At 38.6% G+C, this 17,975-nt stretch overlaps 1 protein-coding gene across 7 annotated transcripts in view; it reads right to left on the reverse strand.

The window, feature by feature from the left end:
* The window catches only part of ANK2 (ankyrin 2), a 679,395-nt gene that overhangs the window by 81,155 nt on the left and 580,265 nt on the right, over nucleotides 1-17,975 (reverse strand). For all 7 annotated transcript variants that reach the window (XM_065907336.1, XM_065907339.1, XM_065907337.1 and 4 more), the window contains 6 exons: nucleotides 16,588-16,686; nucleotides 15,761-15,859; nucleotides 12,058-12,156; nucleotides 11,007-11,105; nucleotides 2,378-2,450; nucleotides 907-960 (listed from right to left, as the gene is read on the reverse strand). In XM_065907336.1, the coding sequence (XP_065763408.1) occupies nucleotides 907-960; nucleotides 2,378-2,450; nucleotides 11,007-11,105; nucleotides 12,058-12,156; nucleotides 15,761-15,859; nucleotides 16,588-16,686 (523 nt within the window). The remainder of the gene's footprint in view (nucleotides 1-906; nucleotides 961-2,377; nucleotides 2,451-11,006; nucleotides 11,106-12,057; nucleotides 12,157-15,760; nucleotides 15,860-16,587; nucleotides 16,687-17,975) is intronic.

Consider the following 17,975-nt stretch of genomic DNA (forward strand, 5'->3'; position numbering starts at 1 on the left):
CCATTCACAAATATTCCTATAAATTCAAGAGTTCTTATCACTAATAACTTTTAACATGTAACAGTTTTAACAAAAATATATAAGATGTTATAACTAGATCTTATATTATGCAATGGGTAGGTTCAAGAGGTTGTTTCATACAAATGAAATTACTAAAACCTGAGTAAATACTTTGGAAGCATTAGCTATTAGAATTCTTTATCAATTATTTTAGAAATAAGTAACTATTTTTAAATTCAATAATCACTACCTAATTTATCTCATTTATAAATTTAGATTTTCATGTAATAGGTTTCCTTAAAGTGGTACCACATGCACTTTGGAGTCTACTTGGTAGAGAGGATATTTTATATTATTCATTTTTCCCTATATGCCAAAGTCTGCCTAAATTTTTAAAGATTACTTTATTCCTAGGTAATTAAAAAAAATTAGATTATAATTACTAACCTAATATATTTTTAACTACATCTAAAACACATCTTTATCCAAGAATGGTATGACTACATATTCAAGCAGTCTTAATATGCTCATGCTAATTCAATGTCAACTTATCAAAAATTAATTTTTCTCCAAATTTGTATTCTATGAAGAAATATTAGTTTCTAAAAATATTTCTAGTGTCATTAGATAATGTAATTAGTTTATAGGTCTCAACAATAGCTTCAAATCATTAATATAACAGTATAAGCAATTCATGGCATTAAACTTCCAAGTTAACACAATCCACACACTCAAATACACATGTAAACAATTCCACTCATATTACACATGCTATATAAAAAACAAAACAAAAACAGATGAGTATTAGGCACCCAGATGTAAATATTAAGCAAGTTGCTTCTAGGCAGGTAAGAAAAATTAAAAGCAAAGACAGGTTTTCACTCCAACAATTTCCTTGAAAGGTACCTGAATCACTAAGGACTTCCCCATCAATAAAGTGGTCACCAAACTGTTTAAAAGCTGTTCAACATGTAAGTGAAGATAAGAAAGATGATCACACAAAGCAAAATATAGTGTGCAAATATGAATGCAGAAAATTGGCAAGTATTAGGATGGAACACAAATTATCATAATAAGTACCTGGAACCATTATTTTTGGCAACATCTTTTAATTTGACCCAACATTTGTTTGTTCTTATCATAACTTCTCACAAAAGTTGAGACAACTCAATGTCTGTCACCAATAAGTGAATTAATGAATTGGTTTCAAACGAGGGCATCTCAATGGAAAGTTTGACTTTATGATTTTATCTTGAAGAACCTAAAGAAATATCTTTAATATTTCTCCATAAAAGCAATTAGTATTGGGCCTACTACTAGGGCCAGTATGGCAATAGTTTTTCAAACATATACACTTGCCATGTGCATACATATGTACACATATTTTTCAAACATATATGCCTGACCAATAGCTGTACTACTGAAACTTGGCTATTCACTTTATTCATTCACGAATTTTTTAGATTTTTCTTTTTTTTTTTTTTTTTTTAAATATTATTTTATTAGTTGGAGGCCAATCACTTTACAACATTTCAGTGGGTTTTGTCATACATTGACATGAATCAGCCATATAGTTACACGGTGGGAGGGGGGATCGGGATGGGGAATACGTGTAATAGATTTTTCTTTTTGTTCAAGGAAAGCCAGCTACTCTAGTAAAGTACAGTAGTGGAAACCTGCTGGCTGGACCTCAAGCATAATGCCTCGTACTCACCCCAGAGAGTCCCCAGTGCTCCTCTTGGAGCTTCTCAGAACTTTGAAATCCACTGGCTTAGATAATTTTTATCAACTTTAAAACTACAGGGGGCACATTTTCTGACTTAAAGAATCAAATCTCAGGTCTAATTTGTATGACTTAACTGCTGTGCTACTTTTAGCCTTCTCTAAGGTTCTCTTCCTCTGGATTTAAAGTGGACTCTTGTGTGACTGAACCAGTTAGAAAGCAGAAATTTAAAAAAAAAAAAAGAAGAAAGCAGAAATTTCTCAACATACCATCGATAAAACATGCTTTAAGTTCTTTTGCTTTCAGGCATTTTAATAAAAAATGTATTCTAGCATAATTAAAATATATTAACAACAATTGTATTATCAGGTAGATATTTTAACAGATGGTCAATTTCTAGTTTCTTTCCCTTTCCCCAGTCCTGTTATTTAGTAAGTCATTTCAGATAATACCAGTTGAAAATACATAAACAGAATCCTCCCTCCCCCAAAATTGAAAAAGTAAATGTACTGAAACAAAGGTTAAAAAGTGACTTTAAGTGCTAAGATGTTGTCATCTACACCCACTGTACCAGCTTGGTCCCTGAAAAAAAAAGAAGATTTCCTTCATGTAAGATCCTGACAGATGTCATAAAAGATTGAATAAAAGTCTTACCCTCTTCATCAGAAACATCAAGAACCTCAGTCATGGTCTCAGGAACATTTAGCTTGTGTTTTTCAGTGATAGTCTGGAAAGACAAAAATCATCAACGTTCAACTTAAAACAAAGGATTAAAAGGATCACCGAGGAGAACACAGTCAATAGCATCAGCAAGTGATCACGCCCTGAGCACTCCATCTTCTCCATGTGGACATTCTGGAAGCTTAGTCTCCTATTCTCCTTTACGGAAGTTCTTTTGTTCTTTCTGAAGATAAGTGAAGTTGTTTAGAGAAAGTTCATTATTTTGAGTTCCCACTTGCAAAACACATTCTTTAGCAATGGCATTAGAAGCCATGTGGAGAAAGCAGATTTGTGTTTTCAAGACTTCCCTAAAATGGACTAAGTTATGTCTTTAGACAATCTTTAAAAAGCAGCAGTGAACATAGGCGATCTATTACACACAAAACCATTGGTTAGAAGTTGTAAGCAACGTGACAGACTTGGGAAGAAAATGTGATGCATCTGTTCTGGACCAGAGATCAAGAGTGCACAGTCAATCATCCTTGTCGTCTTTCACTGGGCTACCGTTCTGGTTTGCCACCTAGCTGCCTTCCATTGTAGCACCCCAGAGCTGCCACATTCTCTGACTTCCAGCCCTGACGGACCAGGTAGGGCTATGAGACCACTCTGTGGAGTCTGGCTGCCTAAGTTCAAATTCTAACTTCATCACTTTTCAGCTATGAGGCCTTAGCAAGTCCCTCTATTTTTCCATGCCTTAATTCTCTCATTTATAAAATGGGATTAATAACACTACTTCCTAAAACTGTTATGAAGATTAGATGAAATAATATATAGAAGAGGTCTAGTAACAGAGTTTAGAATAGTATTCAATAAATATTAGCTAGCATAACTTATCATAATAATTCGATATTAGTCTTAAAAACAAAGGTCTTCTGAACTTTTTAGTCATTCAGGCACTCAAGAAACATTTTGAGTGCCTATTCCATGATAGGCACTGTTTAGATACCAGGGATACCAAGGTGATTAAAAACTAAAGATAAAAAGTCAAATCCCACAACTTTAAATATCACTTAGAGATAGCGGAGTCTCTCTTTTGTGAATCCCTATCTCTTGTTTCTGTATTGAAACAGTATTAAGTACATCAATTGGCATAGTCATGAGAATGTTCAAATACTAATCTCTCAGAATAAAGAGTATAATCTTCAACTAAAGACACCAAAATATAGTCAATAGGTTATCAAGGTTTTTAAACTTTGCTGTAGAGGTATTTCAGACTTGTTTGTCTTTATTATCCCATTACCAGCTCATTTCTTTCCAAAAGCAGTAAAGAACTTCAAATATATTTATAGGAAAATTCAGTTGATTAATTTGAAAATGTATTTGTGTGTGTGCTGGGCTTAGTTCTCAGTCGTGTCTGACTTGTCTGACTCTTTGCGACCCCAAGGACTGTAGCCCGCCAGACTCCTCCATCCATGGAATTCTCCAGCCAAGAACACTGGTGTGGGTTGCCACGCCCTCCTCTAGGGGATCTTCCCAACCCAGGGATCAAACCCAGGTCTCCCTCATTGCAGGTAGATTCTTTACCATCTGAGCCACCAAGGAAGGTGAACATACAGGTATAATTTCTCTGTATTAAGAGAGACTGATTAAATCATAATGTGATACTCAACAACCTTTCAGTGGCTTCCCATTTTCTTCAGAAAAAACTTAATACAGTTGATCCCTAAATAATTCAGGTTTGAACTGCATGGGTCCACTTACATAAGGCTATTTTCCAAAAGTAAATACTATATTACAATGATCTGAGGTTGGCTAAATCCATGGATGCGGGACGGGGCGTGGCTGACTATAAGGTACACTTGGATGAACTCCCTAGGTTGTCAGGGGGTCAGATGAACTGGCTCCGATAATGCCTGGTGATGTAGCCGGAGACAGGGAGACCACATCACTCCCCTAACCCTGCAACTGCATTGGCAGCCACGTTGTCTTACACCTCCGTTTTCCTCCCATATCCTTTTCTTTACAAGATATGTTCTTCTTCTCTTTTCTTGGCTCATGTAAGATGTAACTTCCTTAGAGAAACACTCCTTGACCCTCCCCAATGAATGTATTTGCTTAGCCGTGTTTATCTGCTGCTACTCCCTCCTACAACATCATGTGAACCACATCACACACACCTGTAATATGCCTCATGCGCCTCCCACCTGAGTGTGAGTCATTAAACAGATGGTTTCCGCAGAACCAAAAACACAGTAGGGGCTTCTCAAATACATAGAGGAATAAATTGATGACATAAAATCATGCAAAATACATTTAAAATTCACAGAATGACTACATAGATTTCCTCTGGGGAAGAAAAGTAAACGAAGACATGGAGGAAGTCCTGTGTTACCCAGAGGAAGGCACACGGAAGCCCAGAGGAGTGAGGTCAGCTTTCCAGAACGTTGCTTCTGATGTTTAAATAGTTCCATGATGTCCAGTTCACTGAAAACAAACTCAACACTGTAGGAATGACAAATGCACCTATCTGAAACGATGGAGACTAACGAGTGGTAAACAAGTATTTGATGAATGAACAAATTTTAAAAATATACCACTTAATTATAATATTAATTTATGAATATAACACAAAAAGACAATAATCTAAGTTCTATATCAATGGTTCTCAACTCTAAGCTAAGCTAAGCTAAGTCACTTCAGTTGTGTCCAACTCTGTGCGACCCCATAGACGGCAGCCCACCAGGCTCCCCCGTCCCTGGGATTCTCCAGGCAAGGACACTGGAGTGGGTTGCCATTTCCTTCTCCAATGCATGAAAATGAAAAGTGACAGTGAAGTCGCTCAGTCGTGTCTGACTCTTAGCGACCCCATGGACGGCAGTCCACCAGGCTCCACTGTCCATGGGATCTTCCAGGCAAGAGCACTGGAGTGGGGTGCCACTGCCTTCTCCGAACTTCTTCTTCTCAACTCTAGTTGCGTATTATAATTATTAGAGAAGTTTAAAATGTATTATTGCTTGGGTCTCAACACAAGTCAATTAAATCTGTATCACTCAAGAGAGGAACCAATTACAGGTGCTTAAAAAAAGTTCCTCGGGTGGATCTATTGTGCAACTCAATTTGCAATCTGTTATAGTTTCCTGTATTAAGAAAGTGCATATATTGCAGAAAAATGACCTTTTTTTGCATTTAATATATAGGATAGAGACAATGAGATCATATTAAATTATGGGGAAACTGTAAAATGAAGTCTAAGTGTAAATTAAATGATTTTAAAAGTTAAGGGATATCTACTGTATTAAACTACACCAGAAAGTCAATTTTTGCAGAAATGTTCTAGAGTAATTGTCCTTCACTGGAAACAGTTTCACAAGAAGATGCATCTCAATTTAAAAGCAACTGATGGAAATATACTTTAAACAGGTAACTTATATTGTCCAACATTCTCAGTTTCTATTTCAGATGCTGATAATCTGACTGTATTTTCTTTGAACTTGTGGCAGTGGAACTAGCTTTGCATTAGTTTGGTTATTGCATGCTATTAAAATTACTATCAGCAAATATATGTGGCAACAGAAAAAGTAACACACTGATCATATTAGTCATGGATTTTTTTGGTACAGATGTTAAAAACGCCTTCTATTTACAAAGTAGTAAATACAGTATGCATTTTTACATGACATAGTGCCTGACCTTTAAAAAATCATCAGTAAATATTTGTTAAATGGATAATAAGTCTTGTACTCATGACTAGTAATAAAAGAAATTATTTTAAAAAGTCCCTTTAAATGAAGTGTCCTTTGAAAACTTGATTAGCCAAACATAAATATAGTTTTGTGCAACTCCATCTGAATAGTCCATGGAAAACAAGGATATAATTAAATGATCATAGGCATCTTCTTCTGCTATAGAATCTCAGATTCTATGGTCAAGACTAGAAACAACTTTAAAATTAAAATGAGTAGTGCACAAAGCATAAGTGTAATAGGATGTAGTTAAATCATATATTGTGGCAAAACAATTATGTGATATCTGGCAGACTTAACTTACATCATAATGTAGACAATAAAATATGAGTCCTTAACATGTTATTTTTGTAAATGGGGGATAAGACCTGGCTTGTTTCGTCTGAAAGAAAACGTGTGCTTTACTGCCCTCCACGTGGTCCCTCCCCTGGCCAACCACTCGCTCTGTATCACACACTCTGCAAGTCGCAGCATGCTGAGCGACCCCAGCTAGTGTACCACCTTCCAAGGCCCACACAGTCTCCCATCAGTACTACAAGCTAAACCTTTGTACCAATTGTACATGGTAACATAATTTTTGTATATAATTTAAGTACTATGTAAGTAATATTTTTCTATTAAAAAAAACTAAGGTTAAAGGCTTGGAAAGTCTCAATGAAGGTGAGTTACCAAAAATAACTGCTACTCAGATGTTGTTGAGATAATTAGAGAGCACTGGGAAAAATATGTCAAAAGTTTAAAAAGGTTCTGTATTCAGACTAGTGTTCTAAGTCAAAAGTTTTGAAAAGTTCTGTATACAGACTATCTTTTTAAGATAACACATCAGATAAATTTATATAGATATTATAAGATACACACATGCACCCACAATACAGTATGTATTATTGATATTCTTTGTGCAAGAATAACAACTTTTATGTTTCTAGTCAGGGACCTGTATTCAAAGAAAAATTCTTGACTCCACCTTAAAAGGTGTCAAATGATTTACATATATTTATTGCATTGCCATTTTTATGATTCCCAGTTTATCTGACTCTTGGTATCATATAAGATTTAGAACCGATGTTTAAATGCTAAGATAAATATAGTGCCATTTTTATTTTAGTAGGTTATTCAGTATGTATGCCCTACATATCAATGATTATATGCAACATAAAACACGATCACTTTAAAATTCTGCCAATAACTGATGATTGCTGATCAATCATCTGAGTCACTGCTCCCTAGTGGCTCAGATGGCAAAGAATCTGCCTGCAATGCAGGAGACCCAGGTTTGATCCCTGGGTCGGGAAGATCCCCTGGAGAAGGGCATGGCAACCCACTCTAGTATTCTTGCCTAAAGAATCCCATGGACAGAGGAGCCTGGCGAGTTACAGTCCATAGGGTCGCACAGAGCTGGACACGACTGAAGCGACTTAGCACGCACGACCAATAACAAAAGGATGAGTCATATCTCACAGTTCTTCCAAACTGCATTACGAGATTGAGCTTGTTGGCTTCTGTGGCCAGAAATGTGTCCCTCCCACTGTGATGTCCATTCCAGCAAACAGACAGTGATTGTAATCCCTGGAGAATGCTCAACTGTCTCACATTCCCTGCTGCGTCTTATGAAGTTAGAAAAGCAAAGGTTAAGGAAACAAACTGCAATCCCAAAATGTCTCACAAATTTCTGAAGTGGTGACTTTTCCTTTACAAACTGCTATCTTACGCTCCTCTCCACACAATGACTTTATTCATACTTTGGGGTGAAGAGCTCTGGAAGGAGGAATAGCTAAGGAGACTCTCTGATGGCAAAGAACTCACACGGCTGCTCAAACGGCACATTGTACCAAGTGAATGATGTGAAGTTTGTATGTTAGGTGTGTGGGTGTAGCTCAGCTAATACACTCAAATGGTAATAATATTAAATTTAATTTGGTTTATTTTACATATTATTAAACTGCTTCATGCTATCTGCCTACCACCAGTGAGCAGTTCCAAATAATTTTTAGTGAATCTATAGACTTTAGAAAATGATATTGAACATGATCCTTCCATGAATATCAATAAAGGGCATTATTTATGTAAGCTTTTAAAAGTTGAAAATTCCTATTAAACTACTTTTAGCAAAGCCAAGGTCAAGTATGTCAGAAAGGTTAAGAATATGGATTTTGTAATCTGACAACCTAAATTTGAATCCTAGATCTACCCTCAATGTTCGGCATATCTGTAAATTACTAAATAATAGTCATAGCTTTAAATATCATCATTATGTGGAAAAATAAAGAATGAAAATCTCTCCTGAAAAACAGTATAAAGTAGGAAGACCTAGATCACAGAAGGAATAAGTTTGTATTTTCAATCTGTAGACCCAAATTCCATTTCATAAAACAATAAAATTCATAATTCTAAGAATCGAATTCTAAGAGAAGCAGAAAATAAAGATAGGACAGGCGCAAAACATGTAACCAGTAAAACTACCCATTTAGAGAAAGGGGGTATTTGTTTGGTTAATGTGGGCGATGATCTCTTATTTTGCCAACTTACAGAGGTTAAAATCTAAAACATTTTATTATGTTTTATATTTATTTGCTGGCTTTTCACATAGAAATTTGATTGCTAAGTATGGTGGGTTTTGTTGGAGCAATGCTTAGCGAGGCAGTGTAAAGAATAATAGATACAAGAAAGAAAGCCCATGGAGGAGATTTGAGGAGTTTTCACATCCCCCTAGAGCTACATGTGCAGATATGACCATATGTCTGATTTGTGAGAAGGTATCTGAGAATTTGTGTGGCAATAGTATTTAAAAGCAATTGCTCCTCTTTTAAAATATAGCTCTGAATGGTTAAAATATCATTCTAAGTAATATTTATGAGCTTGAGATCCCTTTGAAACATGTAAATTTTATAGTTTTGGTGATATTAAAGAAGATTTTCTGAAAAAACTTAAAATCTCATTTTCCACTCCTCCTACACTGTAAGTTATTGGTCGGGAGGAATAATGTTTTTACTATTGATGACTCTTCAGCACCCAGCATGGAATCCAACATACCTTTTATATTCAATAAACACTAAATGAATGAAAAGCAGGTCACGATAGCAAAAAGATGCCATCTAGTGGCCATTTGATAAAAAATGCATATACATGATTCCTAGAACATGGAAGTAGTAATAAAGTTGAGAGACGACTAGAACAAATGTTTAGCCAATCTTGCCACCGAAAGTTTCACTTATCTGTGATGTGCACACTGCTTCAAAGGGGCCAAATAAAGACATATGTAAAGGTCCCTAATATGAAGATTCTCCTGGTATAAGAAACCATACCGTAAGAAAAAGCCATTACGATTCATTCATATACAGTGACTCAGGACAGTGCTAGACGGTGACAAGACGTGCTTTTCTCCTATATAATTTATGAATGCTATGCTTTAAATCTTTGAAAATATTGTGGTACACTGGCCAAAGATTTTTCTTGAGGAAACAAACAGTGCCATTTTCTTATCCAAATTCAGTCTGTGTCTTGCTGTTCATCAATACATCATCCTTCCACTCTACTTAAAACTTCACGTCAAACTACTTCAACGTCTGTCAGCAGGAACTTGTTGTCAGCCTGAAGAACAAAATTCTCTTCTTTTTCTTCACATCTATCAAAAGAATCAAGAGTTCTAAAACTATATGCATCACTCCTAGCTTGGAGCATGTATTAGAACCTCATTCAGAATTTTTTAGTTGTTGATTCATGATCTCATTGGATCTCATCTCATCTCTAAGGAACAGCTAGTGATTTGCTGTTGCTCTACTTTTCTACTTCACGAAGAGAAATTACAGAGCCGTTGTCCTCTCTTAAAGAGAAAAGTTAATAAATAAAAGCAAAGAGAAGAGTACTTTTAGCTGTGAGTCTCCCTCTCAGGCGGAGAAGGCAATGGCACCCCACTCCAGTACTCTTGCCTGGAGAATCCCATGGACGGAGGAGCCTGGTAGGCTGCAGGCTGTGAGGTCGCTAAGAGTCGGACACGACTGAGCAACTTCACTTTCACTTTCCTGCACTGGAGAAGGAAATGGCAACCCACTCCAGTGTTCTTGCCTGAAGAATCCCAGGGGACGGGGGAGCCTGGTGGGCTGCCGTCTATGGGGTCACACAGAGTTGGACACGACTGACGTGACTTAGCAGCAGCAGCAGCTCCCTCTCAGGAGGTCTCCTTTAAGCTCTGCTCCAAATGAATAGCACAATAGCATTAGGAATGATTCCATCACGGTCTTCACTGTTCCAGAGTTTCTCTGGCAAAGGCCAGTGATGATCACTAGCCTAAAGAATCAGCATTTATGTTCCATATAGTGGAAAAAAAAATTAAACATATACTCTATCAAGTTGCAGACACGGTTTCTCTCCTATGCACACTCAATTTTCTTTTTGAATAAAAGAATACTCAGAAATAGGAAGAAAGTCAGGATGAACTGTTCTCACTGTGAATGTATCTAAACCAGTCCTGAGCTAAGAAGGGGTCAAGGTCTTCCAGCATCTGGAGGGACCTTCAGACTAAGATAAAAAGTGGAGTGTCCTACCACTTTGCCAGCAGCAGGTGTCACACCCAACTCCAGCAACAGGGCAGCAGAGAAAAAGCAGTCAGTCACAGAAAAAGGGCTAAGTGTTATGAAATTACATTCACACATTTTATATGGATTTACGTTGACAAAAGGAAGCTGGCATCCCTGTATGAGCTGTGTAAATGCATTTACATCTGCATACTTGAAGGTATACAGGCTCTGCAATATGTTCACCCAAAGTCTCTACAACCTGTTCAGCAAAGAAGTTCAAAAGCTCAAAACATTTTGTAAGTGAAAATGCCTGTGGCTTAAAAACCACAACAACGGAGCCAAAGTCGATGGGTTCTTTTCACTTACCGTGGTGGTGGTGGTGACCTCCTCCGTTACAACCTTCAGGGTGTCCACCACAGAGATGTAGCCCAGCCGCTTAGCGATCGCCAAGGCAGTGTTGCCATTCTGAAGAGCGAGCGAAAGAGAGAGAAAGGCAGTGAGAGCCGGCGGGGAGGATGGCGGGGTGAGCCAATGAGCTCACCCGCGGCTCCACATGAGCCAGCATTTTCTTCCAAAACAAGGCACAGCTTAGGAAAATCACTAGTTTTTACCATTACATCTGAATCTTCTTTGTAACTTCTTCAAACTAGAGCCCAGGTCACCATGGTAACACAACAAGCTGCATCTGCGTGCTCTAATAAGAAGCACTCATTGCTTTAACCCTGAGGTTGTCAAGCAAGCGCTCCGAATTCTGTGCTGTGCTTAGGAGAGTCACCTTTGAAACCGGAAAGAGGCCTCCGAAGAAAACTATTCAAGAACCAAGTACACTCAGTCCTCATCAGAAGTCAGGCCATCTGCTGCAGGTAAGATGTTACCGCAGGGAACGCGGCAACATATTTAGCTACAGCTGTGCAGAGGTTCTCCGCGCAGCAAAAGAACACAAACTAGCAACTGCGGCCCCAGGCCAGGCCACCGGGGACCCCGGGGTTTAACTGCACCGCTTACTTTACATTTCAATGGCTCCACATCCCACAGAGCCCCGTGGGAGCCAGCGGCCTCGGAAAGCGTACTCCCTTAAGAAGGTCGGGCGGGAGGGGTGGACTCCGCGCCCAGCCGAGAGCCAGCTGGAAGCCGAGCCCGCTTCCGCAGCCCGAGCCCAGGGCCCCCTCCCGGGAGGGACGGCTGAGTCAGGCCGCTGCGCTCCCTCCCGGGACCAGCGCTCCCAGAAATCACATGCTGATTGCTGGAAATCCCGGGCTTTCCCCCCGAGTGCGGAGGTTTAACAAGGATGGGGGATGGGGGGGCGGGGGGTGGGGACGGGGCTCAGCTCCGCCGAGCGGCTCCCGGGAAGGGGGATTCTAAGTCAATCAAAGGGAAAGAGGGGCGGCGTGGTGAGGGGCAACCGGCGCCCCCTTACCGCGGTGGTGGCGTTGGGCTTGGCCCCATGCTGCAGCAAGACGTTGATGATGTGCGTGTGGCCCTGCTGGGCGGCCTGGTGCAAAGGCGTGTAGCCATTCTGTAGGGGACGGCAGCGGCGGCGGACCCAGCAGGGGTGTGCGGGAGAAGGAGGAAAACTAGTTAGCCTTCATTTTGAATGTCTTAGTCTTATTTACACCTAAGTCGGCGCGGAGGCCTGTTTTTCTCTGGAGCAAGATATCACCAGCAACCCATTTTCTCAGCAGCAAAACTCCCTCACACCTTATGGTCCGCTAAACAAAGAGGCTGGCTTCTGAAATTAGCAAGATTAACAGACTCCAAATGGTAACTATTATTATATTTTCACCAATTAGCATTCTAATTAGCATTCAAAATGGATACGCTGAGCGAGGCGATTTATAATGAGGAAGAGTATTATCACAGCGATTCCTTCCCTAGGAAAAATGGAAGCATCAACCGTTTAACTGAAACTTAAGAGGATCATACAAACCACTGTTTGTTCATTGTGACTTCCTTCTTCATTAACCTCTGGACTAGCTTTAGCAATTCTAAACCAATGACAGTAAATCTAAATCTTCTATTCCTTTCAGAAAATCTTCAAAGACGTACACACTTAACAGAAGATTTCATTGGAAGCTGAGTGGCCCACTTTCAAATAAAAACTCCTTTAAAAGTAGGTTCTTTTAAACATTCTGGTCTAAACTTTCACTTAGATGAAAGTTCTGCAACTGGGATTTGTGAAAAATTGCAGCTGAGGTTAGTGAGAAGCCAGTCTTGCTCAGAACTCTAGTGAGTGCTAGGTATGGTACAGATTGGTTGCATACGGACATCAATACAAGCTCACTGCCCTGGGATCCTTGGAGGCACAGTGAAACAGTAATAGCTGTCGTGTCCTCAGCACCCAGTTTACGCCAGATATTGGACCTTATATTTATTCTCTTAATCTTTACTACCATTCTGAAAATGAGGGTGCCTGGCATCTAGCATGTGTCTTATAAATGAGTACATGAACAAATGAGTGAATGAATGAGTAACTGTCTCCCTACTTCAGAGATGATGAAACTGAAAATAACGGGGCTAAGTAATTTGTTCACAATCATTCTAGGTTCAGATCCTATATCGAAGATCATGAAGACAATGACCATCAGATTACTTTTTTATTGTCTACCTGCCTCAGCCCTGATAAAATTTTATCTGTGTATGTCAGACCCCAGGGTCCTGGGCTCTAAGTTCTGAGTAGCCCATTCATACCTTAAACTTGTAAGAGTATACATCCCCTATTTCTAGTGTCACTACCTCTTCATGACCAACACGCACATTTGTTTCTATCTACATGAAGTGACTATCTCTATGCTGTTAAAAAGAAAACTACAGGCCCAAAATAGAGTCACTTATGCCAGGCAACCCCACCACATTGGGGCTTAATACCTAACCTAATAGAAGCTTCAATCTCCCCAGAAATGTCGTCTTAATTGGTCAGTCAGGAATTTTTTGGTCAGCACCAAGGAGGTAATCTGCCACGTGGGCCCTCTGCATAAAAGGAAGATGAGGTAATCTGCCACTGAGACCCCTTCTGTCTGCCATACATAGGTTACCCTTTTTTTTTTCTTTACGACTTCCTGGTTCTGCATTTAAAAAGCCTTCCCTTACTCTCTTCCTTGGGAACTCCTCCCTACATGCTAGATGGATGCCACCGATTCATGAATCATCCAATAAAACCAACTAGAGCTCTAAAATTTACTTGACTTAAAAGACTTTTAAAAAAGCAACGCACAGGGTGCCACATGATCCCGCCTGTGCTTTCACGTGGGCCTTTCCATCCACGGAGATGCACCATGCATGTGAGAGTCTGTCTGAGGATCTCTCAGACTGGAATGTCATCAGCTCAGCTTTGTCTGCTCTATGTCCCTGTAATGGGATGACTCCAGGAAACCTGGAAATATAAATCAACCTCAGGGACTCTCAAATCAGGCAATCCATGGATATTTCAGGAGCATAAAATAAATAATATTTCTTTCTTAAAATTTTTTTTCCTTTCCATTGTGTTTATAAATATTACACCAAAGTTTTACAAACTTTTCCAAATTTTTATACCAAGTGATGAACATTTGAAGAGTAAAAGAAATACACATATTTTCATAGCAACAAAACAATTTGTAGTAACTATGGTTACATATGAGATGTGAGGAAGAAAACTAAATTTCTTCTCCAAAAGTGTCCTTCTATGGGAAAACATTCTAAAGTGTTTATAAGACTGTCGTTTGAGGTATGGATCAATCCACTCCTCTGAAGATATATGAAAAGGTACTTCCAACTGCAAGTAAAATCTACATAGTTCACTTTTTAAAAACCTTAAAAGTTAAACTGAGATTTTTCTCTAAACTAAATGTCCATTTGAATGCAGATTAAACCCGAGGGAGAAAAATGATGCTATCTAGACCACATGTTTGGCTTCTCAATATTATAACTATTTCAACAGTCAAACACCTAACATAAAAATATAGTAAATATTTTCAAGTTCTGCCAAAATTTCATTGCATTGCTGCATTAGGCCTTACAAGAGAATACCTGGATTCCAAAAGTCTTTCCTGTAGTACTTGTATGTGAACTGACTCAGCCAAAATGGTATTACACATTAATGCCTGAGGGAGACCTCATATTGAAGCTTTTAAATAAGTCTCCAAGTACAATTTCATGAGAACTCAAGAATTGCTCAGAAACTAGGCAGTGACCATTCTTGCTCGAGTCAGATTAGAAGTTTTGAATCTCAAATGTTAATAGTATAATTTTAAAAATAACTTTAATTCACTTACAAATATGCTTATGTATAGACATGCTTTTGTTTATGCTTCAAAGAGGATATGAAAAAGCTAACTTCCAAAACTTGTTATGTTTCTAATTAGTATCATCTTGAATGATGACTCTGAAAAATCCTGAATGTGCTCACAGTAATTTACTTGTGCCTACTCACGTAGCTGAAATTAGGGATTTGTGATACATAAATGATGCAATTACATGTATCTTTGGACTAAAAAAATTGGAGCTCCTAGGTTACACTATGCATAGTACCAACAGTTATTTTACCCATTTCTCTTCCCTTGAAATAATCTGAATGTACTGAAGTGTGGTGTTATGTTCCCATCATGCTTTGCAGGATAGAACCCTTCAGATTACACTGCGAAAAATACTCAGCTCTACATTATCCTTGAAAACTCCCAACCCACGCTTACATGTTATTGCCTCACTGAGCACGACCACATGGTATTCCAAATGTGACAGAGTTCATTAAAATGAAAGGCAGGCAGTCCAGGCGGCTTAATTGTATTTTCTCACTACAGGATGATTGATGGCTGGGGGAAGGGGGTCAAGGCTCTGAAACAAGGTAAAGGAAATCAGCCTGAACATCAAGATGTTCTTGCCGGCATCTATTGCATCCTGCAGTGAATTGTTAAATCGATGTCAGCTACTTGAACTTCATAACAGAAGTAGTTCTGAAGCTGACCTACATGGCTGTCAAAGGTTATTAAAAAGAAAAGTCTCAAACAATTGCACAAAGCTACATGGCTTATTCAAAATCACTAGAAGCACTAAAAGGAAAATATGTAACTATGGTGACCTAGTGAAGTGTCCCTATGGCTGAATCAATGGCTTACAGAAAACAGAAATGAGTACAAGTTTTTTACCTTGGTTTTTGCATTGACATTTGCTCCTTGCTTCAGAAGGAAGTTGACCATTTTCACGTTTCCATAGTGACAGGCCACAATTAAAGGAGTGTAGCCAAGCTATAAATAATAAAAAATAAATTACTACTCCAGTGGTTAAAACTGAAGGGGAGAGGGATTAGGGAGAACTTCAGTTCTGGCAGGATTGGTAGAAATTCTATTTGCTTGTACAGATATTACTTAGCAGATGATATATGCATCCTGTGTGTGTATATATATATATATATGGACAGGAGCAGAGCCCTGAGCATAAGAACTTAATGCAGCACAGATCTGTCACTGGGCAACTTAATCTGACAAAGAGCTAAGAGAAAGACACAAACAATAGCATCTGAAAACAAGGAAGAGAGACTGAGTCTCATAGGATCCAGAGGAGATGCACAGAAAACATAGAATTTTTTGTTTTTGCTCACCTATAAGAATAAGGTGAGCTCATAGAATTTAATGACATGGAGAGAGAGAAGCTGTTTAGAAATCAAGGGCATGAAGGCAAGCAGGCACAGGAAGAAGCAAATCATTTTGCCTAACAGATGTGATGAGGGGAAGAGGGTAAACTTAAGCCTGCAAAGTTGGAGTCTTTTGGTAAAGAGCCCTAACATCTGCTATCCATTTTGACTTGATTCCAGCAAAAATGGAGAACCATTAAATATTTGTGAGCAGAGAGAGCCACAATTAAATCAGAATGGCCATCTGAAGAGGCGGGGACTTGGACTTGGGCTGACATGAACAGGGGCTACTGGGAATCACCCAGGTCAGAACCCGTCCCAACATCAATGATTGGCTTTAACCTTTGTGTGAGCATCCTGGTCAGCGCCATGCTTGGTGAGAATATCGGCGACATTCACTTTATCTTCCTGGGCTGCCAGGTGTAAAGCTGTGAGTCCACTCTATGGAGAGAATGAAAGCAAAGGGGTACATTTGAAGAAGAAAATACACAGTAGCATCTATAACAGCACATCGTGAAAAAAATTCTGGAAAATTCAGAACCTCTCCCTAGAAACTGCATCTTTTGATATCTAAAACAAACCCTCCAAGTGAATATCACTTTCCATCAAAGACATGCTCTCTAAGTTTATCAACTCTTCCCTCAAATTACATTTTCTGTATTGGGTACTTATATTATGAGACTTTAAAATAACCCAGCTAATAAGCTTCCAAACAACATTCATTTCAAATCTGTTCTGTTTCTCCGACTGAATCTACTCACTTAAATAATTGATCAACCAATTACTACTTCTACTTTATAACTGCAGTAATAATCTATATTTTCATCAGTAAAATATTACATCAATGTAAAAAACATCCAGAGTTATAAGAAATGAGTTCAGAATAAATTTCTCCAGCACCCAAAGACAGGATACTATTTTAGGGATTTACCTAAGTGCTAAATAGTGACCCGATCACTCATATATCACACCATAAATTTGGCCAGTTATATGTAAATTTCCTAGCATATGTACATCAAGTAATTATTTTAAGTAATTAGGCACACTTTAAAGTACAGTTAAGAATTAATAAAAGAATAGAGAAAGGAGGGAAAGGTGATTTATTCAGTCAATGCCACAATCTGACAGCCTCACTACTTATGCAAGTATCTCCCACCAAACAAAACTGAAATTTAAAGGGTATCTTTAAAACCTAAATCACTTGTATGTTTAAAACGTGTTTTTTGAGTACCTCTCATATGCCAGGAAGTGTCCTAGACACTTGAATATATCAGTGAACAAAAGTTTCTGCCCTTTGAAAACTTACATTCCAGCTAACAGGATATTCATACCATATGTTCATCTCCTGCTGTATTGTTCAAATACCTAGTATATTTATCCTCTCCTGGTACATCTTGCATCTGCATACTGAGGTATCGTACTTGTCCTCTCAGTTGGCACTCCCACTCCCCGAGTTCATATCCAAAGTGTCTCAATCATGGCCTGCAGGCCGGCTCTCTCTCCTACAGTCTAGTTGGGTTGAGAAATCTAAACCATGTTCTTCAAAATTCATGATCTCTAGCCATGGTGTTACTTCTATAAACTGACAAGTTCTCTGACCTTTAAAAAATCTAAGTAATATTTACAAAGAAAAAAAAGAAAAAGATTCTCCAACTAGAGAAAGGGCTTTATGTTTAAGAGTCTGAGGCCTTTTAATTCTTAGAGTTCTGGCTGAGCTCAGCTTTGAGTGT

This window comes from Muntiacus reevesi, chromosome 16, assembly GCF_963930625.1.
Source record: "Muntiacus reevesi chromosome 16, mMunRee1.1, whole genome shotgun sequence".
Classification (NCBI taxonomy): Eukaryota; Metazoa; Chordata; class Mammalia; order Artiodactyla; family Cervidae; genus Muntiacus; species Muntiacus reevesi.